The sequence below is a fragment of the Bolinopsis microptera genome, chromosome 6 (genome assembly GCF_026151205.1).
Source record: "Bolinopsis microptera isolate Bmic1 chromosome 6, MBARI_Bmic_1.0, whole genome shotgun sequence".
Taxonomy (NCBI): domain Eukaryota; kingdom Metazoa; phylum Ctenophora; class Tentaculata; order Lobata; family Bolinopsidae; genus Bolinopsis; species Bolinopsis microptera.
In genome coordinates, this window is record NC_087077.1 from 3,083,414 (window position 1) to 3,110,566 (window position 27,153).

The window sequence follows — 27,153 nt, forward strand, 5'->3', positions numbered from 1 at the left end:
CGAAACCAGTGCTTGGGCTAAAATATGCTGTGAATGAAATTTCATGAAAAATTAACCCCCGGCGGGGCTCGAACCCGCAATCCCCGGCTTAGAAGGCCGATGCCTTAGCCATTAGGCCACGAAGGCTGTAATTCTGTAGTGCAGCTTTGATTGCAGATTGCTACGTATAATTAATGGGTGGGATTCTTCATTCTTACTTAATTGACAATGTCAACCCTTTCCAGCTCGTAGCTCTGCTCTGAACTTGAAGCGAATATACGCTTACTGGTTCGGGCGGAACTCAGCCTGTAATTGGTCATTCCACCATAAATCTTCAATCGGTGTTCGTTAATGAACACAAAAGCCTGAGGTCCCCAGGTATTTAGAAATTACTTAATTAGAAGTACGTATGAACTTGAAGTATGAAGTATAGTATGATAATGTGCATGATCGGAGCGGCGACGTCCTCCAAAATTCTCCGCACACTTGCACATTGCAATTGCATGCCGGTTATAGGTTTATACCCTATCAAGACGCGCGCCGAGTTGAACTCGTCGACCCGGTCTAATATTTGAAACAAGTATTTTACCATTTTGCATTTACGAGTATCACCCGTTACGGTTAACCACATGCCACACACCACAGCACACAGATCATCAATCGTACGTAGCGTCAGCGATGCATTATTACTGGACCGCTACGACAGTACGAGCTGTGAAGGATTGACATCGTCAATCATGAGCCTTACACATTTGACATTACATAACAGGTATGAGGTAATGTTTAATGTTTGTAGCGCAAAGCACTACTACGCCGCGTAGTGCATCAAATAATTCTTCTCGTTGTAGCGCGATGCACTACTGGGTCGCGCGCGCGCATCCAATAATGCTTCTCGCAACCACAGATGCAGATCGGCGAGATGCGAAGGATTGACATCGTGAATCAATTCTTCTCGCAACCACTTCGGTAGAAATCGGCGAGATTGGAGATGCACCACAGCACCACTGCACACTGGGCCTCGCCGAGTTGCGAATGATTGACATTCGCGTGAATCAAAGTTAATGCTTGTAGGTTTACAACCTACCAGGACGCGCGCCGAGTTGGACTCGTCGACGGTCCAATATATGGAACAGATATTTTACGAGTATCACCCGTTAAGTCGACGGTCCCAATATATGGAACAAATATTTTACGAGTATCACCCGTTAAAATATTTGTTCCACTTCCAACTTTGTATTATAAACTTATTGATTGACAATGTCAACCCTTTCAGATCGTTGCTCTGCAAAGCTAAAGCAAAGTAACGATCTTGTTTAATTGACGATGTCAATTCATGGCAGCTCGGCGCGGCACAGTAGCGCATCTCGCCGATCTAGCCACAGTAATGAGTAACGCATCGCGCTACAACGATCTTGTCTTCGATGCGAAGCAAGAATGCTAGTTTGCGCGGCGCGTCGAAGCGGCGAAGTCCTCCAAATAAACCTACAACGATAAATTGTAAATGAAATGAGCAATGAGGATCGCAACTTAATTGACGATGTCAATTCATCTCAGCTCGGCGCGGCACAGTAGCGCATCTCGCCGATCTAGAGAGCTGTGAGAAGCCTCATTGAGTGCGCGGCGCGGCACAGTAACGCATCGCACTACAAGATCGCAACGTGAAACAACGTTCACGCAATTGCAGCAAGCATGCAATGCAATGTTCAGTCGAATTACTGATTACGCTTACCATACCAGTTGACGGATGCACGTTACTAGTCTATAAATTTCTTCGAAGTAGCGCGCGCCGCTTTCTTCTCGAAATGGCCCGACATGGCAAGTGCTTGTCATACGTTGTATGACCCGCCGCGCACGAAGTGCGCGGCTCCCCCTGTAGCGTCGAAGACGCTACAGTGAAACGACCGTGGGGGTCACCACGTGATACAAGCAAGTGCTAAGAAGTAGTGCGCGCTGGGCCGGCCAGACCATTAACTATGGTCAACATATAATACCAGCCGACCTTTGTCATTTGTATCACGTCATGACCCCCAAGTATTGGGGCAAAAGCCACGTTTGACGTCGCGTTGTAGCGCAAATGTGCACTACTGGGCCGCGCAGCCAATAATTACAAATTATCAATTATGCTTCTTCGCTAGATCTTCGAAATGCACCGCTGGGCCTCGCCGAGCTGTGAAGGATTGACATCGTGAATCGACAAATCATTTATTCAAGTTTAACATGCTGAAGTATAACGCTTGACGTTGAACTGTAAAGTATTTGACATTATATATGGCTTTGTGTGCGAAATCGGAAAAATCAAATAAATAAAACGAAAAATGGAAAATTAAAAATGGTCTCGAAGTCGATCATCGATAAATGTGACTTAAATCAATCAACGGTGTCAATCCTTCGCAGCTCGGCGTGCAGCTCAATGTTGATTCACGATGTCAATCCTTCGCATCTCGCCGATCTGCATACGTGTGGTTGCGAGAAGCATTATTTGATGCGCGCGCGACCCAGTAGTGCATCGCGCTACAAAGCTCAATGGTGCATTTTACCGATCTAACAAAGTTTAACTCGCTACACGTTGTATACCTCTAGTGCACGCGAAGCGTGCACGCCTGCCGGCCGCGCGCGCGATCAAAAGGGGTTGCAGCGTGTGTCAAAGTTTCATGCATAGCCATGTGTCTACGCGTACTGCGTGACGCGCTTGTTTCACAAGCGAGAGGGCTCTGGTTAGAGCAATAACAAAGTGGTCACGAGAAGAACTGCACATTAACAATGGTCAACCGCGCACTCGTGCGCGGCAGGTCTACAACGTATGACAAGCTTGCTAGTATATTTATTGATTCACGATGTCAATCTTTCGCATCTCGCCGATCTGCATGAAGCATTATTTGATGCGCGCGCGACCCAGTAGTGCACCGCGCTACAAGTATATTTATAGACTGATCTCTCACGGAAATGCAAAAACGGGTAGCTGTCCTTCGGAATCAATGTCATCGAGAACTGGAAAAATGTCTTTTAAACCGGAACCCGATCAGCCATGCTCTTCTGAACAGCCACGAACCAGAAATCAGCTAGGATGAGTTAAGTAACACGCGTCAAGGTGTCTGTTCTCGGTTGGGATGATGGTATTCACTTTAAGTATATTTATTCTTTCTGTCCCTATCACTACGACCAAGATCAGCATAAGTGTTTTCTTATTTTATGACAAAGAAACAACAAACATATGAATATAAAATAATCAATCATTTTCGCATGTAATTATAACAAATCAAAAATTCTTGCCGACATTCTTTTTAAATCTTTCAAAACAAAATTTCCGAAATTTCATGCAGTCAGGAAGCAAGCGCAGAACATCCACTATATCCAGGAACAACATAATATAATAGAGATTAAAGAACCCAGTAAAATGAAAAAGATACTTAAATTACTGACTTTAGTTTCAGCAAATTGTGTAACAAAAGGCTAAATTGTAAATTGGCAAACTTAGCATAAAGGAATTGTGTTAGAGCTTAGTTTACTCGAGTAAGCGACCCAAATTATACGAAATACGGATTAGGGTTAAGGAAATTCTGGCGCGAGGAATTGGTATCAATATGAGTGCATTTTAAAATAAACATATTGTAAAGCAATTTTAAAAAGATCAAAATAAAATAAGAAAATGGAATAAAATATTATATAATATGAAATATATTATAAAATACTTTCTTGCGTAATACAACAAAATATCGAGAATTTCGCCTCTCTCTCAGTTGGAGTTATTATTGGTACCCAATAAAAAAGAAATAAATTAATGTGGTGCGGAGCACAAAATATTTTCTATATTACATCTGTCAGTGACTGTTCATTGCGGTGCAGTCAATACAATCGACGAATCCATATTCAAAATAAAAGTCATTTGAATTTTAAGTTCTGCAAAAATAAAATCTGCAATAAAGCGAACACAGGAAACTCCCTCTTTCTGAGGAGCTTCAGGGGTCAGAACCTCGACATAAAACCCCTTACCACGTGATCTGTTTCTTGTCGTCAAGTTTTGCTTTAGCGGCTTTGATCATATCGCGTACTATCTGTACGACTTGAGCTGGACGCGGCTTCACTCGACGTTGAAACCCATGGTCTCTTCGATAGCTGTTATCACCTTGTTTCGCATCACCTCGAATGATTCGTACTCGGGGAGATCCAGTCGGTTGAAGCTGAAAGGGAAAGAAAGAGTTAAATAACTAAGCTGTTTAAGAATTTTATCATATTAGTAAAATGAATGACGTAAAAAATAAATTTCTGTCTTGGATACATTCAATAACCATGTAAACAAATTATGTAAGAATTACTGCTTGACAATAAATGTGTATTAATGACATAATATTATCAAATCGACTGGCATTTAGAATAGTTCTGGAACATACCAGGTCATGGCTTTGGGTAAACTGCCGCTGCTCATGCTGCAAACGAGGTGAATGGTAAAGGGTCTAGGTCCGGAGTTAACGGTAGAACTGCCTCTTAGTCCGGAGAATCCGGAGATTGGGACTCTGGAAGATCCGGTTACAAACTGAAGGAGTCTGGCTCGTTTCTCGTTGTCCATCTCTTCGATAATCTAGAAATTTTAGGGTTAAGCCATTGGAACAAAAATCGCTGGTCAGTTAATAAGAATGGCAGGTACCGCAAATCAATGGCGCAATTCAGGATAAGAGATCAAAATGCGGATAACATTCCACAAATAACTGGTGACTTACCCTCCAGAACCACTTGACGATGTTAGATTCAGGGGAACATCCCTTGAGTCGGGTGTTTGCTCTCCAGTCGTCCACATCAACGTGTCCCAGTCCGCACACTATCAACTCCAACTCTTTCTCGTCAAAAGCTGCGGAGTGGCAGTGTGGTTAGTACTAAGTAGTTGTTTAATGTGGCATGGTTCACCAAGAACAGTCACGTGGTTACTGGTTAGTACTCATAACTGGGTCAACTTTAAGTTTCGAGATGTGAAATATTATAAACCTTAAAACAACTTAATGGTTGAAAAGCTTTTTTGATTTAAATGCCAGATAACTGTGAATGCACACATTAAGATTTAAGAACATCACGAGTAACAGTTCTTTTCTTGATGCAAAAAGAAGCTCACCTGAGAGCAGATGTTTAGGAACAACTTCATAAAAGCCCTTTTGTAAAGCTCCAGTCTGTTGTTCAGTTCCGTTTTTCAGTCTCCACTCCACGTACAGATCCACGTATTCCTTCTTGTTAGTCTCTGTTACCCGTTGCTCTTTGCCTCCCGGTAATAGTTCGTATTCACAATGTCGTCCAAATGAGTCGTGGTCGATTGTAAATGTCTGAACGTGATATAGTGTTAAAATATCTGGTCATTAGATTCGACTTCCGCTCGAAAATTTTACAAAGTAGATAATCCCAGCGCAACAAAAAGTGATTTCTCGAATTAATTAGCCAAAAATGTTGCGCTCACCTGATCCTCGAAGATGCTGGACACGTCATTTTCCAGAATCCACTTCATACTCTTATAAAAGGCAGGATCCACATTTCCATATCCTCCACAGTACACTTCCTTCCCAGCAACTGTTTGTAGAAGGGTAGGGTGAACCCGGCGTCTATGTAATGACCGTGGAAAATGGCCATGCCAACAATCCTCCCAACAAAGTAGAAGTAGCTTATATGATCAGGGTTGATGGAAGAGTTAGGGTTAACTTCCAGGGTGTAGATATCCTCCCGGGAGTATTGGAACAGTCCGTAGTAAGGGTTCAGCATCTCGTGGGAGAGCAAGTAGAGCCACTCTCGAGCAACACCGCCGTAGTCCAGTCCTTCTTCCCCTCGGAACTTGATCATGAGCCGCTTGCGGAGGTCCCTAACTCGCAGGTTCATTACTTCCCGGTAGGAATCCTCAAACACGTCCTCCCTCGTTACCTCGATTCGACAGTACCCGCTAGGTGTTTGCAGTTTAGCTAGCTCTGAGCGCAGGATTTTCAATTTGTTTACTAGACCACGCTTATTACGGATCATAGCCATCTGTTCCTCGCTGGTGGGTATCGTGTTGTTCAGCGGTCTGGGAATGGAAGGTAATTAGATTTTCAGTAACAGAGATTTCAAGATTTACTATTGATGATTCTAGACGAGAAACATCTTGTTCTGATATTTGATCATACCCATCATACTTGAAATACTAGACTAAATAAGACTAATTTTTTCGGGCGTTTTAAAACATTCCGCAAATATAGCAATTTAAACAAAGAAACCAGCTCAGAAAAACCAGTTACCTGGGCACGATAGAATTCGAATTATCGGTAGGATGCTGGTTTTCATCGCCAATCCTGAGCGGTGGGAAGGCAGGATTGTTGTTGCGCTCTGCTTGTTCAAGGGGGGATATGGTCAGAGGGGGTGGTCCAGGACTGGTTGTGGTTGGGGCGACTGCAGAGGGGAGGCGTTAGTTAAAAGTCAGTTAGTGCAGAGTATTCGACTGTTTCGATGTGAAACTTATCAGCCATGAAAATTACAGATTATGTGTTATTGAGCAGTGATATATTTATACTCTATTGAACCTTAACTTTACACTACAAACCTGGCGTTAAAGGAGAAGGAGGAGGAAGGTTGGAGGAGAGGGTAGAACAGGTATCAATACTGTTCAGAGAACCTCTACCCTCCAGACCATTGGACCCCATGGTGCTGTTCCGACCTAGAGATCCAGTACTGCTCTGACTATTAGTAGTTGTGACGTAGGTAGCTGGTAACGTTCTGAGGTAGTGTGGGCATGTCACGTGGTGTAGAGATACCAGAGTATTTGAGATCTCTTTAATCAGTCGGAATACATGATTGATTGGGGGTGTTTGATTGAACACTCGTGCTTCAGCGCAGGAGTTTGATTAATCTACATTCTCTGATTGAACTGTGTTAATAAAACGAGCGCTGGAGTAATATGTTGGCGCTTCGCCACAGTTTATACACTGTTTGAGGCATTATTTATCATGCAATAAAAGAGTAAAGCTCTCTCTCTCTCTTTCTCTCTCTCACTCTCTTTCTCATCAAAAAGAACATGCCGCAATTGCAGAGAGGACCCCCTTACTCGATCCTCTGTTGTCTAGACCGATTACTGTAACACGTATTAAAACGTTCAGCTCAAACATTCAGCATACATAATGATTTGAAACTTGCAACATGGCACATACTGAAATTAGTAAGAATGTGCTACATACTAAACGGAATCTGGACACAAATTAAGCTGGCAATCGGGAGATAATTCCTCTTTCTCTGCTCAGACGCAGGACGACAAGAATTTGCATTCATATGACGAGTAGTACGATCTCTATTTTATGAACTTCTAACATAAAAAAGCGATCTAATGATGGATATCAGTAGGTTTGAATGTGTAGATTAGGGTAAACATGTAGTAACGTATCCCAACATACCTATGACGACTATAGATATGCCGCAACATTCTATACCGGCTGTGGAGTTTTTTTTTGGAAAAAGTGTTTTTTTTTGGAAAAATGGGAGTTGATGCGTGCTTAAGAAATAAAGGCATATGAAATCGAGCCAAACTAGCAAAACCTCGAAAACTAACGAAGATTACCCAAATAATTGAAATAAGTTCATTGGCATACCTGCTTTCTGGCGATATTGGAGCTAGCTGCTCCACTCTTGGGTCTTTGAACTGTGTCGTTTTGGTGTTGTGATCCACAAAGTAGGGTCTCCCATTAGGAGCCATCCTGAGCTCCCAGCCCGGAGGCAAAGGCCCCAACTCCTCGGATATTGGCATATGCCGGGGGAAGCGTGGGTCGTGGAACGATTGGGCTCCAGTCAGTCTGTTGTGGTAATACACTTGCCCTCGTGGAGTCACACATTTTACTGAAATGTCTTTTGTCATGGCGAGAATTAACAGTGTGATGTCATGGTGACTGATGATAAATATAGGATATAATATAGGATGCAGTGAGTTAAGGGAAAATCATGTGTTAGTAGAGTTAAGAGAGAGAGAATTACAGATTTTCGATGCGCTTGAATGTTACTCATGGTGGCCGGAAGTTTTTAGCCAGCAGACTACAAGACCACTGAACATTTAAAACCTTCCGGACGAAATTTAAATTTGGCGGAGCGCCAGACTAAATCGGACAAACACCATTCAGACGTATCAAATTTCGTTTGTCCGTGCGCCAAATTTTGCTTAATTTTCGCAACTTTCTGCAACGGCGTCCTATCCGCGCGTTCCGTTAAAAGTACAAATTTGACGGCGAATGTCCCGTGTTGAAGTTAACTAATTTGACGAAGAGTTCATCAAATTGGGTGCTAGAAATGCAAAAACCGGGCTTCATCAATCTCTAATGAAACTTTCTGACTCACACGAGAGGGCCTAAAAGTATACCCAGCCAACAAAATTACTCCTACACCGACTATATACGTATCCATACTTGCAGAGCGCGAAACCTCAACCACTTCTTTTATTTAGTGCCAGTCACGGAAAACGAACTGACGTCTTAATACCTTTAACTAATTCTCAGGACAATTTCTCTATGGCATGTAATTAAAGGTTGGTTGCTAAGGGTTGTTGCTAAGTTACTTGGACAATAGGTCGACTTCTCGGGCCGCTCAAGTTTCTCTTTAACTCACATAGTCTTTGGTACGTTGGCTGGTAATTACTTACTAGCCCCTAATTATATATTAGCCCCTAGGCGTGCGTACCAATTAACCTTCATGCAAGCCTAATTAGGTAGATATACAGAAGTATGCACCCTCGTCTACACAGCGTGTAAAGTCAGTGTACCGTTTAAAAGATAAATGGAGAAAGGTTAACAGGTAATCTTGCAGAAGAGTGCTGTGATGTATATTATCATATATATCCCTTTAAATATGCAGAATATTTAGCATAGTTTCTGAATAGAATTCCAAACTACATTCTCAACCCCAACATCATAGCTACTGTGCAGCAGAGATAGAATATAGCGGTAGTTCAAAGAAGATCAAAAGAAAAACCAGAAAGAAAAGAATCTCATATTGTTATCACACGAGAGGTAGCTTTTTGTTATATACCTATAAACTGAGAGAGATCAGTGGTTGAACCTGAATAAAAACATCACATTTGACACATTTTTATATACAAAATTGTGGAACCTCAATATGCGATTATGCGTGGAATTTCAGTGTGGTCATGGTTATTTGTGAGGATTTTTAAAGAAATTGTGGTGAGCACAGTTATGTGGAGAGTTTCTACTGACAGTGTTAAAGCCCAGAGGAAGATTACGTCATCAAAAGTGTATTATTGTGGGGCTCACGTCAAAACTTGGAGATGAGTAGCAGTGATATAATTCCCCAAACTAAGTCAGCGTGAAAACAACAGTGATACTAATTGGTACTGTCAGTGAAACAGAGAGGAACACAATGTTGTCACTCACAAGGTGATTTGAGCTTGTGCTATGTTTAAAAATCTAATGAAAGTGGACAATAATGCCATGAGGTTAGTAGATAGGTGCCCCACGTCTCTTAGAATTGTGAAGTGACCACTGGTTACTGGTTACTGGTTACTGGTTACTGGTTACTGGTTACTGGTTACTGGTTACTGGTTACTGGTTACTGGTAACATCTACTACAAGCAGATAAACTGACACTCAGTGCTGACTACTAAAACACTCAGTGCACTCAGTACGTACCTATAACAGGAAACTGTCCGTACAACTCTTGGGAGTGTTAGGATGAAGTGAGCTCCTGTTCAGATAGTGTTGTCTCCTGTTAGCCAGGTTGTTGTCTCGCATTATTATGTTAGGTTCCGTGACCCGCCTTCGGTCCAGCTGAGCGTACTCGTATGCTGACCTGAAAATGGGAGGTTTAATTATCTGATTAATTAGTTATTAATTATCTGGTTAAAACTTTAGATTTAGTTTGAAAATGTGGACCTGATCTGAGGAATTGAGCTACAGACCCTAGGGCTAAGATAAGCGATTTAAATGCAGATACAGTATGCTATCATGGGAGTTACTGATGTTTAGAAGATGGTTATGTTAAGACATTTAATAGAAAATTTACTTCATCATGACTGGTAGTGGACTTTACAGTTTACAAGGACTAAGAGCAAATATTCTTGACAAAACATGTGATTAGAAATCAACCAGTTATAAGCAATTGTTTTAGTCACGTGCCATGTCGACGACCAACACGGCTGGGATCAACGCACAAATCCGGGCCAGTCACCACAAATCATTCTCGTAATTTATATGAAAATTTTCGAGGTTGAAGACCGAAAGTTAGCGGCCTTATATTTCGTGTCTAAGAAGAGGATTTAGTGCCGAAAAAAGATCAGAAGTTGAGGGAGAAACATGAGAATTTGGCGGTCTAACTGATTAAAAGTAAGGGAGATGTGTGCAGCTTAACAATGGGCTATTTACAAGAGTTAATATTATTATCACATGTGATACCGTGTAATGTTGTAGCTAGACAGCAGTAATATTATGTGCATATTATCATACCGACTAGATAAACAAACATGTTGGCACATGTTACACACACAACACATCAATTATAGTACAACAACAATAATAACAGGTGCTCACAAACAACATCCCGCCAAAACATGTTCCAACTGAAGTATGTCACATATTTAACATACCCGTCTCTCCCATATCCTTAGTCCTTATCTAAATTCCAAAACAATCCAGCCCCCAATTCGCACATGTACAGCTGGCGAGGTGGACTGCTGACTGTTCGCTCTTATCTCCCTTATCACTACTTAGTATAATTGTGTTACTGGCCGCCTGTCTGCTGCGCTGCAAGGCATGACCTGCCCGTGCTTTTAGACAAGCCCCAGTTAATATTTTAATTCGAGCTCTTCGACAGGACAGGTTAAAGTTTTAAAGTTTTTCTGTAAATTTCACACTCGCGAGTCAATGTTAGTTTAGGCGAGCTGGAGAATACGGGAATTATTGAGTGACCTTAAACCTTGAGGGAGTTGTTAGACTCACAGACTCCTGTGGAATGTGGATTATGGAGAGGCAGACAATAATACCGGAGTCACCGCTACACTTTGCAAGGCGAAATATAAGTATGACACACCGCACGGATATCAAATTATAGACCGAATAAGAAATCGTTTGGAAGAATCGGTGAATGTTTTGTGTTACAAATTAGGCTTTATCTGAGTTTAGGTCGGTCGTAATGCGGGTGGGAAAACAGGAACATGATTTTACTTGCCTTTTACCTGAGTTTTGACAGTGAAGAGTCAGGTCATGACAAGTTGGGACAGAATGGGGACATGATTGTGGACCTTAAATTCGATCATATTGTGATTATATGTTGGCAATAATAAAATCATACAGCGCAGCAAACATAAACAATCCTGTGATTATTCTAGACAGCAAACAGGACTTTTAAAAGCACGGGGATTAGGTTTAAGGGAGATTTTGTTTTAAAGGGTATGCTGTGATTGCTTGCAGTAAAACTTCTTCAAAGCTTGATTCTTTATAGCTTACATTCCACAAGGTATTGCAATGTCTAATTTTTTATTGTAAAGCGAAAAAGATCAAAAGATTAAAGATTAAAAAAGAAAGATCAAAAGATCAACTGTCAGGATTTATATCAAGTGTTTAATTGAGGGCTAACTAGTTCTACACACATTTTCTTTGTCCTCAACTCAGTTACATAATAATAATAATAAATAACTTAATATATTAATCGTGTGCCTGGATAAAGAAAAACATTAAATCTTTACATCGGACTATCCTGATAATCAGAAACAATCTGTCGATTAAAGAAACTTATTATAAATATTATGTTATATATAATATATCTCACATACACTTTACACTTACTGAGATAGGGAGGGATCATATCCAATACTGTCCTGTATCACTCTGAAACACATAAATATTCACACTTCAGCTTTACAACAACACATCATTACACAAGTTTTACACAAGTTTACACACATGATATATAATATATATATGTTACACACACACACACACACACAACATGTAGACTCTACACACAAACAGACACACACACACACAACATGTAGACTCTACACACAGACAAACAGACACACACACACACAACATGTAGACTCTACACACAGACAAACAGACACACAAACACACTCTCTACACCAGTACAGCTGCTAGAGAACATCTCTCTTCCTCAACTCGAATTAACACTGCTGCTACCTCCAACACATACGTTACGATAATTCGGGAGACACAACTGGTGGACCAATCAGGGCTCGCTCTTCCACCCACGTGTCACCATGACAACCAATCACGGCACAGAATCAGGGTCACGTGACATTGTCAATTGGAGCGTAATGAGGATGTTATTTAATAGCTAAGCTAATTCATTGTCACCTCCAAAATTGCGATATATTATATAATATGTTGTGCAGGAATGTGGCGAAGGACGGTTTGGATCGCGCCCTCAAAACTTCTTGCCTCGTTAATGGAAACGTATTAAAATATTTCATCCGAGACCAGCCTCATATTGACACGAAAATAACACGGCTAAAACCAAGCCTACGTTCTACAAAACATCTGTATTCTGTACCGATATCAGACGTACAGTTGTCAATACTACTTGTCATTGTAAGTGATAATATGCAGTTATAGGCCACGTGATCTATCGTATTATCGTTATGATTGCAAGAACGAATCCCTGCAGGACAGAGCGGAAGAGCATGAGGATTCGCTCCAGCGACAATAGATGTGTTTTATCAATGGATGTTTCCTTGATCCTTTCACCCAACCATTTTCACAGGAGATGCTCTCACAAAACTGTGAGTCATCGCGTGGGAGCATTGATAAGAAGAGTAGACAATAGAGACTTGTTCACACATCATTTCACCCTTCATTATATTATATCTCCTAATCAATTATCTAATTACTTTACAAGATAACGGCTACTAGATCCCTGTTCAACCAACCATTAAAACCGGTTAACTGCAACACATCGTGGGTAAGATGTTTTTTATCCTAATCAAATTGTCTATAAATAAAACATTAGTGCAACCGGCGTCAGGGAAAAAAGGCTCAATTCTAAAAGTGTTCTCCACAGACAAATACACCGCTTTTCAATTTTTATCCATCCTTTGATAAATAATCTTCAAAGTCTAAAGCTTGATACATTATGTAGCAATCCTTTGAACTATCAAATGCATATCGCAATGTTGGAACTATAATTGAATCTGGATACAGTATCGTTGAAACACGACAGATTTTAAGACAGAAACTCAGTTTGACAGTTTCCTGTTAGCAATCAGCAGATTATATATAATATAATCCCGGAAGTAGAAGATCGATGTTTTTAAACAGAGATCATACTTTGAAATATATCTAGATCTCAGCTGCTGAGTGCCCTCTGCTAGGCGCTGTAACTGCTCACAATTTGAAATGTGGGCTGCAGCAGCAGCAGCAGATATAATATTTACAGTACAAGTATTAGATCAGATCATGTGCTTTTGTAAATGGACTCTTGTCTTATTACTATTGTCTCTTTCTATCTTCATGGCCTCCCGTAATTGGGGTGGGCTCTTGTAATTGGTCTACAATCCATGATATAAAGTAATTAGTAATTACAAAGTAAACGACTGTTCATTTTGCGGATATTCATTTTGCGGATGACATAACATGTGTTTTAACATACAGTGGCTCCAATGTTATGTCTAGGGTAACTCTCACGTCACCATCATCACCAGGGGTACTCATTGTCCGCTAAAGTAAAATCACAGATATGACAGAACGAGCAAGTTTCTTATTCAATCACAATGAAAATCCGGAATAATCGTCATACTCGGACAATCGGACGAGGGACATGAGTCATGACCATCTGATCCCAAGTGCATTAAGGGTTATGTTGGGGTACAGCTTGGTACGATACGAGGACCCTATAATTCATATATATATCATATATATATTTATAAATCCTGAGTAATCCAAGCGTTCGCGTTAGCTAAAAATTCAACACATTTGAGAAATGAAAATTGGGGACATATTAGGTAATGTTAATGCAATAAGTAATAGCTATGAAACCCAATCAGTGCATAATAACTGGTATTTATACTGAAACCCCTGATCGCTGATAAATATACTCCAAACAGTCTCCAGATATCACAATATCTATTTACAAACACTGAACTGGTCGTTTGCGCAATACAACAGTGTTACCTTATAAGTGTACCAAAACGAACCCATCATAATAATAGACACTATTTATAGCGCAATCCTTAGTTTCTCAGTTTAGAATTCTAGTCGGTTAGAACTGACCAGTTTACCGATTACTTGAAATTGTCCTCTACAAACAAGAACCCAGGGTTGTCCTGTAAGTCACATACAGTAATAATGTCCTGTAAGTCACATACAGTCCTGTAAGTCACATACACTATACAGGTCGTGGTGATGACAGAGGTATGGTTTAAAGAGAGAACGGGGGTTCAGCTGTGTAGGATACGTGTAAAGAGCTGAACATATTACTAAACAGTTCAAATAATAAGTGTTAACTGATCCGTAGTGTTAACTGATTTTCAGTGGGTATCATAGCAAGATCACACCTCGCCGACAAAGCAAACAGTATCACGCCTTTAACACATTCTACAGTACTACACTGATGGTGGTACACTGTAGACACTGTAGACACCGTAGACAGGGTAGATTACCAGTGTAGACTATCAGAGAGATTGTGTAGGAAAACTAACTTGTCTCCCCTCTAGGCTCGAACACCAACGGTTAGTGCTGGGCCTCCACTACCGGATGTCACTTGGTGAAGGTATGCAGGATTTTACACAAATATCAGAGTATATTACACATGAAATATCACTAGAATTATAAATATCACAGACTATCATTCACAAAGGCGAGTGCCGACTGTGAAACTCACACGAAACTTTCCCACCAGATACTCCAGAAACTCATGATTTCAATCACACAGATTGAGAGAGAGAGAGAGAGAGAGAGAGAGAGAGAGAGAGAGAGAGAGAGAGAGAGAGAGAGAGAGAGAGAGAGAGAGAGAGAGAGAGAGAGAGAGAGAGAGAGAGAGAGAGAGAGAGAGAGAGGGAGAGAGAGAGAGATTGATATGATGGTAAATTCCACTCTTTTATAAGTATATTTCATTAAATTATATATATACATTAAAGTTATATATTGCGAGAGGGATTATTATAATATAATACACATTATCCTTACCACGGTTGGACGGTGGTAGACTAGATAGTATACCACATTAAGGTCAGTCTCTCAGGACACAAGACGGACAAACCAGTACTAATCCATTAACTCTGCAGTATAAATAGCACTAAAGCTGGGTATTTCACCGTGACTACCGGATATTTTATTATGCAAGGATATTATTTATTTTAATGTTACCGTGGCCGTGCTAGAGCGTTTTATCAAGTTGCCGGATATTTTATAAAACCTTAGAACCTTTCATCTCTTTGTTTTCCACCAGCACAGGACCTCAAGGTTTACCAAAACAAAGCTGCCCACATCACTGTGATTAAGTGATATCACAAAGTGGTAATACAAAGCAAGCCTCTACGTGGTGGTATCACCAGTTTATATTGTAATAACGGGGGATATTTATTATTCACATTACCAATCCATCAAAGAGAAATATCTAAAACTCTCCCATCTTTCATCTCCCACCAAATGCAATAAAGTAGTTACATTTGCCAAATTTGGTAGAGAGCTAGCGACTGCTTTATCTCCGGTAATGTTAATATATTTCTCTTTGTGACGGTGGTGAGAGCTCGGTTTGTCTGGGCCGGGGTTACACTGTGATTCTAGTGATTTTGTAAATCGGAAAATGGTAGACCCAGAGTGTGGGCTGTAATGGAGGTAGGAGGAGAAGTCTGGGGGGTTTTGTTTTGTTGTTACCTGGTGATGAGGAAATATATAATAGGGTTTGAAGTTTGGTTGTGGATGTTCTGTATTGTAAAGGTAGTGTAACGCAATAACTTCAGTGTAACCGCTGGCCAAAGGTTACATGTTAATTCGACAGAGATTGGTATGTCAGGTTTGTTTATTTTAAGCGGTTTTTGTGGAGGTTTGAAACAGTTTTAACAAAGCTATCTGTTCAGTAAAAATAATAAAATTGTCCCAAATAGCTAGGCTGGCAGAACAAGAATCATTCCATGTATTTTTAATGAACATCACATCGCCAGAAATCAAATTTACTTGTAGCTCAGTAAGTTGAAATTATATTCAATTTCATCCTCCTGACACTACTGACAGTAGTTAATCAAATTTTGTCACATCTTCACCAAATCTCCGACAAGATAACCAACATCACCACTCACTTCCTAACTGTTGAGGTAACAAATATAATGAAATAGAGCCCCAACTGTCGAGCTCGAACAAAGAAGCCACCAGAAGAAGTCCCTCCTTTCTCAAAATACCCTCCTCTTCAACTGTGATTAATTTGTCAAATGTTAAATTAAAAGTGTTGTGTTGTCCCAGCAGACAGCTGGTGAGTGTGTTCCCCCTTACATTGAACCTCGAAATTAGTGGTCCGTATTACCGGGTATTATTGACATGGTTGTACCAGCAGTCCCCCAAATATTATAATCTATTAGATTAAATTCTTTGGGGAATATGGGGAAGCCTGGAGGTAACTGGCAGCGGCCCGGCAATACAATACGTTTAACTTCTCTAATTTTAAAAGTTAACTTGTACTCTACAGTTTGGTGGTATAATAATAACTTATCGGTGGAGCTGATTATTAGGTGAGTTTACCGTTGATATTCTGACATGTTCACACCTGGAACGATGTTTTAATTAATGGTAGACAACTTGCATGTGCTAAAGTAACACAATAAATGTGCTAAAGTAACACCGCAAATTGTGGGTTCGCTCCACTCCACACAGAAACGTCGTGAATGTTCGAGAAATTGGGAAATTAAATTTCCTAACCCAATCACCAGTATATATGTATAATCAAAGAGCACAATTAAATTTCGTGATTTTCGCTTTTTGGCAGGAATCCAAACAAATGTTATCCGCAGTTCAAACTTTTGCATGAAAATGAAGCTGCATAATATGTTCATATATATTATACAACAAAAGAATTCCTCCAGAGTATCTCATACGATTTTTAAACTCACAGACGTACTCAGATCCGGAACATTGTGAAACTCATAAAGACAGCGATCTGTATGCGGTGCTGGAACGCTCAGCGATAAATTCTAATCGTTCTAATGCTCCGGATTATTTCAAGTGATGACTCTTCTTCCCCCGCTACTATGACATGTAATGTAGCTGAATATTATTGTGCATGAGACAGCACACCGACCTTTGTGACCTCTAATTTGAGAGCGCGTGTAAAATTTCTCATATAATATATTTTAGCGGGCTCTTATCCTGCGGAGAGAAGAGAGAGAGAGTGAGAGTGTCTGTATAAACAAACAAATAGCACACGAAATATGTATCATACCTCAACAAGGTATTTGGGGGAGATTCCTGATTCACTTCTCCACCACGGTTAGGAACCCAATTTAACTGACAAATATACCGTACTTCCCCCACATACACACATGAAACTCGATGATCTCAAATAATATCTCACATTCGAGCCCCGATCAGCTCAGAGTGAGAGAGAGAGAGCACCATTGTTTCTGAAGTTACTGCCAGAATTTATGACCCTCTAAAGTCTTATTGCATTAACAGGCTCCCACATACTCCGGTGTTGTTGGATCATCGGGATTGAAATGGAGATTTGAGAACATTCTCACACGTCGCATTTCACACACTAATAATATTTCTGTAAGAATCCTGATTCACTCTCTCTCACTCTCTCTCACTCTCTCTCTCTCACTCTTTCTCTCTCTCTCTCTCTCTCTCTCTCTCTCTCTCTCTCTCTCTCTCTCTCTCTCTCTCCTCTCTCTCTCTCTCTCTCTCTCTCTCTCTCTCTCTCTCTCTCTCTCTCTCTCTCTCTCTCTCTCTCTCTCTCTCTCTCTCTCTCTCTCTCTCTCTCTCTCTCTCTCGCTCTCTCTGGCCTGGGCTCTGTGTTGACGGTTCGAAGTAAAAGGGGGTTCGTGGAACATACTGCCTGGTAAATCGAATCATTGATTTATATAAGTCTGATGTCACAACGAGAGTGAGAGGCTGGATTTTATTCAAATTGAGTTAGAATCCCAGTGTGGTGTTGTGTCTGAGTGTGTAAGAGCGTGTGTGTCCTGGTGTTGCCAGGTGGAAACAAGGTTACAAGTGGGGGAATGTGGAGAATGCTCTGTCAATACCGGATACAACAGTATCATAGCTGTGAAGTGATTTAGTAGCTACAAATTGGTTTTGTTAAAATCTTTAAATATTTGGAATACTAAGGATGCAGGAAGGAACACCAGATACAGGGGTTTAGGGTACTGATGTGCACATCATGTAATATATAAAGTTCATGATACAAAAGTTACACTACCCATTGTTCACACACCACGCTCTGTAGTCTACACTTTACACACTATAATATCTCCCTGACTTCAGGGAGTCTTTACACCACATACCCTAACGTTATAAGTCATCCCTCCTCTCTCTCTCCTTATCCAACTCGATCCCATCTTTATATTGAGTTTAACTACAAGTTCCCCCTTGTCATCCCCCTGGTATTATATCTTTTAATTAAGCTGTCCCCATGTAAACAGTCCACCGACCAAACACCGCCCAAACGTGACCACAGTAAAACCCCTTAACTCAATAGAAACTGAGGACTGTGACCGGGCAGTAATATGTGGTGTTAACTAGCAGATCTGGTGTTGGCAACCACCTTTTGTGGGGCTTGGTAGATATAGATAATTGTTAATCCTGATCCATTGTGTTTATAATTAGCCAGCCTAATGTGAGTCAGAAATTAGCATTGTTGTTTGGTACTCAGCTTAGCTTGACCTTTTAGGCGAGCAATTCATCAATAACGATATTATTTATAAAGGAGAGAAGTGGTGGGTAATGACGTGAATTGACGTTGATGAGAGAAGATAATGTATTATAATAAACTGATGAATTGTGATGGATTGTCACAGAGTGTAACATCACACATACTATCACTTGTGACGTCACGTGACACTATCACGTGACCACACTATCAAGGTCCCTCATTTAACTACGACAACATTCACCGCGCCCCACAGTTATGGACTGTTAGTGACCAACTCTGTTATATTGTTCTGAGAACTGTATACTGGAAATGTATATTGAGAGGGGGTATAGCCTAGAAGGGGGAATGTTACGGAGTCCGGGAACTGGTACTCTATATTTAGAGGGAAGTTAGAGGTCTTCTCCCTTGAGAACTCTTATTAGGGTATTAGTGGATGGGTACTGAGTACAGAGAGAGAGAGAGAGAGAGAGAGAGAGAGAGAGAGAGAGAGAGAGAGAGAGAGAGAGAGAGAGAGAGAGAGAGAGAGAGAGAGAGAGAGAGAGAGAGAGAGAGAGAGAGAGAGAGAGAGAGAGAGAGAGAGAGAGAGAGGGAGAGGGAGAGGGAGAGGGAGAGGGAGAGGGAGAGGGAGAGGGAGAGGGAGAGGGAGAGGGAGAGGGAGAGGGAGAGGGAGAGGGAGAGGGAGAGGGAGAGGGAGAGGGGGATACTGAGAGGGAGAGGGAGAGACTGAGAGGGGGAGGGGGAGAGGGAGAGGGAGAGAGAAAGGAGAGAAAAAGGTGAGGGAGAGGGGGAGGGAGAGGGGGGAGGGGGAGGGGGGGAGGGAGAGGGAGAGGGAGAGGGAGAGAGAGAGAGAGAGAGAGAGAGAGAGAGAGAGAGAGAGAGAGAGAGAGAGAGAGAGAGAGAGAGAGAGAGAGAGAGAGAGAGAGAGGAGAGGGAGAGGGAGAGGGAGAGGGAGAGGGAGAGGAGAGGGAGAGGGAGAGAGAGAGAGAGAGAGAGAGAGAGAGAGAGAGAGAGAGAGAGAGAGAGAGAGAGAGAGAGAGAGAGAGAGAGAGAGAGAGAGAGAGAGAGAGAGAGAGAGAGAGAGAGAGAGAGAGAGTACTACTCCAGAGTGACACATATCTGCAGTTCTCGCTCAACGAGCAACAGAATAACCTGAACGAGCCACAGAATGACGACAAAGTAGAAGTTCACTTTACGACAGTTTATCACCAAATTCTTGACTCGGTCACTCAACAAGTTCCCTCCAAGTAGAAACCACAAATCCGAGCTCCACTAACAGCAGCCGACCTGATTCTGCTGGCTCCACGTCATCCCACTAATTCATAGCCACACATACTCAGATCAGAAATTTGCCACACACACAAACACACATACGTCCGAGAAGTATGTTCTGAGTAAAAATGTGACATATTCAAAGTATGAAGAGTATGGGAAGAACGGTATTCCGCACGTACATCTGACGTAGCACGTGATGCCCATAAAAGGAGGCAATCCTGCTTGAAAGTGACAACATCATCACAATGACATAAACAGTTGCACTCTGGGGAGCTAAAAGTAGCAGGGAAGCACTAGCTGCTACTATGTGAAACGTCAGCTATCAACTGAAGTAAAGTGGAAGTTACGGAGTTTGAAGTGGATGTTAAAAGTTTTAACTATAAAGTTGTCAGCCAGTGAGCTATTAAGGGAGGAGGTGTGTGAAAGGCAGCCGCGTTTTGCCACAAATCGTCCTGTTTGCTCACCAGATGACACCGGGCTCACTGGCTGACACCAGGTGACCTCACTCCGAGTAAGCTAGAAGAGTAGCCCTACGTGACCCACCAGTTAGGTCATACCTCTGCTTACATTACACCTGCTCATGCGCGAGCGCATTAAGTGAGATAATTCACCTTACATATTCAAGAGAGAGGCTCACGAGAGGTTCCCGACAGGAAAATCTATCGGACGTCAGGAAGTCTAAGAGAAAATTTAGCACTCAGGATCGATCACTCAGCCCTTCAATTAGAAACCCCACATTCAGGTCCTACTGATAATAACTCGTATCTTATTGCGACACCACGTTCTTTTTACTCCGCAAGTCGGTTGTCAAGAATTCGGTTCAATTTAAAGTGATAATTCAATCCTGTTCTAACAACCAGTTTGAGGGACGGTAACCAGTCTGAAGGCCCGTGTCTACGGTTTGAGTAGTAACTGTGAGAGTTACACGAGGTCAGTGGCTGTGTCACTAGCGGTGGGTAGACGGTGTACTAGTACAATTGTCGGGATTGTGGTGATGCTCGTCGGTAGGGGCAGGACGGTTAACAGTTACATTAAATATATATATTTTATATATACTGATAAGGGATTGTTCTGGTGAGATGACGTTAGCTAGCTGTTCTATAATACCAAGTACTCCCCTCCCATGTTGCTGCCTGGTGTCTTGGGTTAAACGCCATTACAGTCGGTATCTAGGCTTTATTTAGGCTGGTTTCTAGGCGTATTTCTCGTAATTCCGGCGCCAATCTCTTGTTCAAGGTTACCACTTGCACCACCCCTTAAACCCCAATTTAATGCGGGTTGAGTGCATAATCCGTCAGAGGGTGGGTGTATTACAAAGATTTATAATGCTTGGAGAATGACCGATTAACGGAGGTCCCATTACTCCTACAAGATACCCCGTACAATAAACCTTTACCAATTTGCCAAAACAGCGTCTCTTGATGCTTTTAACGAAATCCGACTCCACGTTTGTTCTTATTGGCTACCACCATAACACGTGTTATAAACACCCCTCTCCTACTGGCAGATTGGCCACAAAACGGCGTCCCGATTGGCCGGCTCGGTCGCCTGGCCAGAGTCTTTGAGTGATCTAAATGTGCACTATAATTTGTAACAATATTTGTTTTCAGTGTCGGTGCCCTACATTAGCGATCCTCCATTTTAAATTAACCGTTGTGATTGGCCAGTGTAAGTCACGTGACCCTATAACCGTGTGCTTATTGAGCAGCAAGCAACAAACTCGCACAGGGATTGGTGGAGCAGTGGGTCAGGTGATTACCCTAATTGTGCCTCTATTCAGGTAATTACAGTGTTACTTATCTGGGCAAATATCGCAGTTTTGAGCGAGACGCGTGGGGATCAGGGAGGGGAAAGTAGTGGATAGGGCGGTGTTACAACATTTAGTGAACTACAAATTCAGAAAGCAGTTAATACTTGTACTTAGTATTAGGGAAACTGATTTAAATAACAATTAAGGGCGGCTCAGTAACTAGTACCAGCTACAATCTACATAATATAAGTTTCTGTCTAATGGGAAAGTCAGTGATCATTAGCTCGTAACACCAAGAAATCTGCTGATTCGTTCCGGGTAACCAGGTAACTAGGCTACCTTATAACCAGGCTACCAGGTTACATCCTACCTCCATATTATCATTACAGAGCGAGACAATGTACACGTTTCAGTATCAAATCAGCAATCTGTAAGGTCCGTTTGAGATAAGTGAAGGGATCAGTGAACACGAGAACCGTGGTGGTAAATGAGAAGCAATATCCCCAGTAGTATCCAGACCCAGACACAGTACCTTTACTAATGGTCTGTGTTGGTTAAATAGTCTCAACAAGTCATGAGTTACAATGTCGCGACATTTAATGAGAAAAACAGGACGTTTCAGGAATATTGAGAGATTTATCAGCAGTGTAGTTACTGGAATATTATATACCAAGAGAGTTACAATAGATGTTGCATTTGAGGGAGACAGGTAAGCTGGTAAGTTTCAACTTGACTCAGGAATTTCTTTTGTAACAGTCTGTGAAGGTAACATTGCGTCCCTGTCTATGTCTGAGAGCGTGAATGGTGCGGTGTATTGTGTGTATGTAACTGTGGTTACACACGTGGCTACACACGTGGTTACACACGTGGTTACACACGTGGTTACACACTCCCTGCTCGGATAGTGCTGACAATTGAGAGTCCTGTTTAATTGACTCCTCCTCTCAGTTTAATTCAATCTACAACATGGTCAATTGAGCTGATTGAGTATGTTCTGATTTCTGACACGCGCCTGTCAGAACCAACCCTACTCCAGGTGTCACATGACCCTACTTTAAAGTATCACGTGACAGCTGCTGTGATGTCAGCCCTGGAAACCTTGTTAGGATGTTCTTACTTTCAGAGGACATATGGAGTACCTTCTAGAGTACTAGAGACACGAGAGCCTGTCATGTGACCCCTTCGAGCCTGTCACGGACCTCACATTATTAGTGAGCGTAAAAGTAAACCATCTCCTACTGCACTACCACTGGAGACAGAGAAGAACAGAAACCTGCAAAGTGAGTGAACATGCTGCCCGGCACTCTCACAGAGATAACATACCACACATACTCACCTCTCACAGTCACACTGGTCACCGGTACCATCTCGGCTTCATTAAAAACTACATCAAACTCTTACTTGTATGATTTCCTCAACACGCACACATCCATACACATCGTATTATTCAGAAAAATCACACCGTTTTATTCGGTTTTAATAAACCTTCCGTGCGTCATAAAACGGAAACGGCTGAGTCATCTTCATTGAAACTCGGACAACTTTAGTAATTTATGCCAACTATTATCAAAGCTAAATAAGTAACCCCTTGTATGTTTTCCTTGCAGTCCAAAACACACGCACATTACACAACTATATATAATTCGTCTACATCACATAGCAGTCAGTAACACTATACAAAACACCTGCTACTTGGCGACTTGGTTCAAATCCAGCTTCACAAAGTAATGTTTTGAATATTTCCATGTACGATACACGTTTATCTCAACGTACAGCCGTTTTATTAAACTCACGCTCACTAATACAGGTTATTTTAATTTCTTGACGCTCAGAGGAATGTAAAATATTCAAATAATGTTTTAAGGTTAAAATCTTGGGATGATTGGTTAGCATGTGAGCATGCTGTGTACTCACTGCAGACGGAGAAGGTACATCGCTGGAGGGGGACTGTAGACCAATAATTTTACAAAGAAGAGAGTGTAATCAAAACAAAGTTGAAGAAATAACAGCAACACGCGAAGAAGTTGACACGAATATTTCTCAGCTAAATGATCGTGTATAACACGCCACGGAAACGTCAAAACATAACATAATATTCATGAATTTTTTAGCCAGATTTCACAAACATATGTCCGAGTATGATACACAGATATGGTGAGATACCCGCTGCCGGCGCCCTCGGGCCCTTTGAACAGACATATCACCAGAAATATCAAACTACACGAGGTTTACAGCACATTATGCCTTTTTTGGTATCAGCTCTGTTTTATCACGTTAAACATCTCTCACTCTCTCTCTCTCTCCTCTCTCCACTCAAACCATTATTGATTGGATTCATTTAAGCTCTCATGGTTATATGCTCACCGAGGATTAATGAGCTCGTCTGTTTAGTTACAAAGTGCATAATAATACGGTTTTCAGCTGGAACTTGTTGCATTGAAGCTGCTTTGATAATCTCAGCAGTAAACTTTGTTGGACATGCAGGAGTATGAGAGTATGATGTAATATATCCAGGATAAGTTAGCCCGGTCATCTGTATGTCGAGAGAGTTACAATACATTACAGCCGTAATTTGTATTACAAGATTTGTATTACAAGTACTGACGATACATTTTGGCCTTATTCATGAACAAACACGTACAACACAAGTACAACAATATTAAAAATATAATGAAACACGGCCATTAAGTACACGAAATACCTAACGTGAATTAGTGGATGAGCTGGAACATTCTGGAATGTTCAAAGGAGCAACAGACTGTCATCAAGAATTTGGTAGAAAGTTCCAAATTTATTGTCTCTTCCAAAAGGTAAGTCATGCAACTTGAATTATAACTTCCTTAATCTAGCCAAAATCACCCCTTCCAAAAATAGTCCCCCCTTCAAGAACACTATCTTCACACTCACAATAATCTAAATTCCAGAACAACACAGAAGATTTTGTTTATTCAACCTTGAAGTGGCTTAAAATATTTAAAATCCCACACATAACAAACATACAAAAACCAATTTATATAACAATACAAAATGTTAAGTTACCTGGTAGGCCGTTCCCAGGTACTTGTGCGTGTAACGTGGTTCACATAGTAAAGTCTACCGTTACTGTTAGTCCTCTCCTCCCATCTGTGAGCAGGAGAGCGTGTAAAATATTTGGGGAATGTATGGAAAATATGCAAAACGTTTCTTTTGTTACGTTCTTAGAATTTAATTTCTTTGTTTAAAGTTGAGGTATGAAAAGAAAGAAGGTATTAAGATATACGCTGCTAAATTCTCTAGTTTTTAAAAAGTGGCCGTTGAACGTATCACATTATGCCTAATCATAGAAAGCAGCTGGCTCCCGCGCACCATGCTGGGTGATGACCTTACGATCAGAGTGGAGCTAGACACTGGTCCTCTGTTTTGATTATTAAGAGTGTACAATTTGGGACGCTTCAATGAGTTATACTTTATGTGTTATAACATGTAAATATGTGACAAATTGTAAGTTCGCACCATACGCTCATAATATGTAACGCTGTTAATGCTGTATATTACGTTATTATTCAAGAATTTTGTAGAATTTCTCAGCGCGGGGAGAGAATAAATAGCGTGTTGGTCATGATTGTAAAATAAAAATAATGAAATTAGTTGTTTAACAAACAACTTAATTATTAACCTAAGATTTAAAAAACTTACCCCTCCGGAAGCTCGTTTGGGTCAGAGAACGTAGGAGAAGGGGGATGAAACAAATCTCGAGATGACAATGATATCACTATAATACCCTTGATTTCTGGGTCTTCATGTCTGATTTTACTGAGTGCTAATCGCTGACCTGCGAGAAGTAAGCATTATGTGAGATTTAGAGTGAATCAATGAAATTACAACAAAATTCAAAGGTCCTGTGCAAGCTATAAATAAACAAAAGAATGTTAGAGAAGGTTATATTTTAACTAAGCCTCATCAAAAGAGTTTAAATAGACTAAACTGGAGGTAATAATGTCGACAAGCTGGCCCCTAAATGTTGCATACCTTTTTTAGCATACTTAGATCATACTAAGATTGAGGGGCCAGCTTTAAGAGAACAAAATTAAAACTTACATCCGTTGTCTTTCATTCTGAAGATGTACTGGCCCTTTATTCGGGCACACCCCAAGAATGCCTCTTGGACAGTTTTGCAGCTTTTACTTTTCAATTTCCGATGGTTCCATAACTGTATCGTTATACAATCTAAATGGTCTACAAACCTGCAGAAAAAGAAGAATTAGTGACAATAGTTTATTTCTAATAAAACATCACTGTCTTATGAAGCCAACTCATGAAGTGACACCTGAAGTTGAAATAAATACACATATTTTGATATGCTATAATTAAGAATGTTTAAACGTACAAGTCAAAGTGGTCGTTCCATTTTGGATCAAGAGTACCCTTGACAGTTTTAGTGGTGTAGTGCTGTCCACTTCCATCCACAATTATCTTAGCAAACACATCTGGTAACCGGAAAAATTCTCTCTTTGCCAAACCTTTGGCACAAACGACTGGAGGAGAAATACAATTATTAGCTGACAACAATGTTATTATCTAAACACATTTCACAGATGGAACCATGTTTATTATCATTAGTTATCGTTAATGAATTATATGTACAATTATTTAGTAACTTATGTTAAACTTGCCCAAATATTCACATTTTTCAACAACACTAATACACATTATATATACTTACTGGTAAATCTGACACGAGTTCTGTTACGAGTGACAACGTTTGGAGTATTCGCCATTTGTCTTCAACATTTCCCCCCAAGTTCACACCATAGTGCTATCATATCATTAAATGCCATAACTGTAAAAAAAGTAAATTAGGATTGATTTTTTATGGTTTTTAGAGGTCCAAACTCCAAGATTTTCAAAATCGAAGGCCTATCTCAAAATTCTGGCCAGAGCCAGACAATCTCTTTAAATGATCCCTAGAACATATCCTGAAAGTTTCAGTGCCATTGCTTAAATAATGTAGGAGAATATACTCGCACAATGCAATTACACACTTGAAACGCTGACCTTTGACCGGCCGATAACAATATTTTTTTCATGGGACCAAAAGCAGCCGATAGATATCGTCCTTCTATCAGAAACAGCTATAAAGTCACTTTCAAGAGAATTTTCATGAAGACAAGGTTAAGAAATTTAGAAATTAAATGGGCCGGCCTTACAAAATTTCTACGAAAATTTGGGCCAGAGTGAAACAAATTTTAGTGAAACAAATTTAAAATTTTATCCTTTATTTTACAATCATAATATAATAATATTTATAAGCCTCCGTTTTGAAAGTTTTAAATTTTAATACATTCACATTTCTATTTAAAATT

At 40.8% G+C, this 27,153-nt stretch overlaps 1 protein-coding gene and 1 non-coding gene across 2 annotated transcripts; both read right to left on the reverse strand.

Annotated features, from left to right (window-relative positions):
- Positions 1-53: 53 nt before the first annotated feature.
- Trnar-ucu (transfer RNA arginine (anticodon UCU)) lies at positions 54-126 on the reverse strand. Its single transcript has one exon. It is a non-coding gene; the product is annotated as a tRNA-Arg (tRNA).
- Positions 127-3,970: 3,844 nt separating this feature from the next.
- On the reverse strand, positions 3,971-26,649 carry LOC134816246 (E3 ubiquitin-protein ligase SMURF2-like). The gene is given in 16 exon segments (XM_063825002.1): positions 3,971-4,157; positions 4,368-4,555; positions 4,695-4,822; positions 5,081-5,285; positions 5,417-5,493; positions 5,496-6,010; positions 6,222-6,372; positions 6,524-6,696; positions 7,563-7,806; positions 9,603-9,632; positions 9,635-9,762; positions 24,851-24,934; positions 25,487-25,622; positions 25,889-26,034; positions 26,178-26,325; positions 26,514-26,649. Coding segments are annotated over 16 exon segments (2,508 nt in total). The 5' UTR covers positions 26,569-26,649; the 3' UTR covers positions 3,971-4,057.
- Between the last annotated feature and the right edge of the window lie 504 nt (positions 26,650-27,153).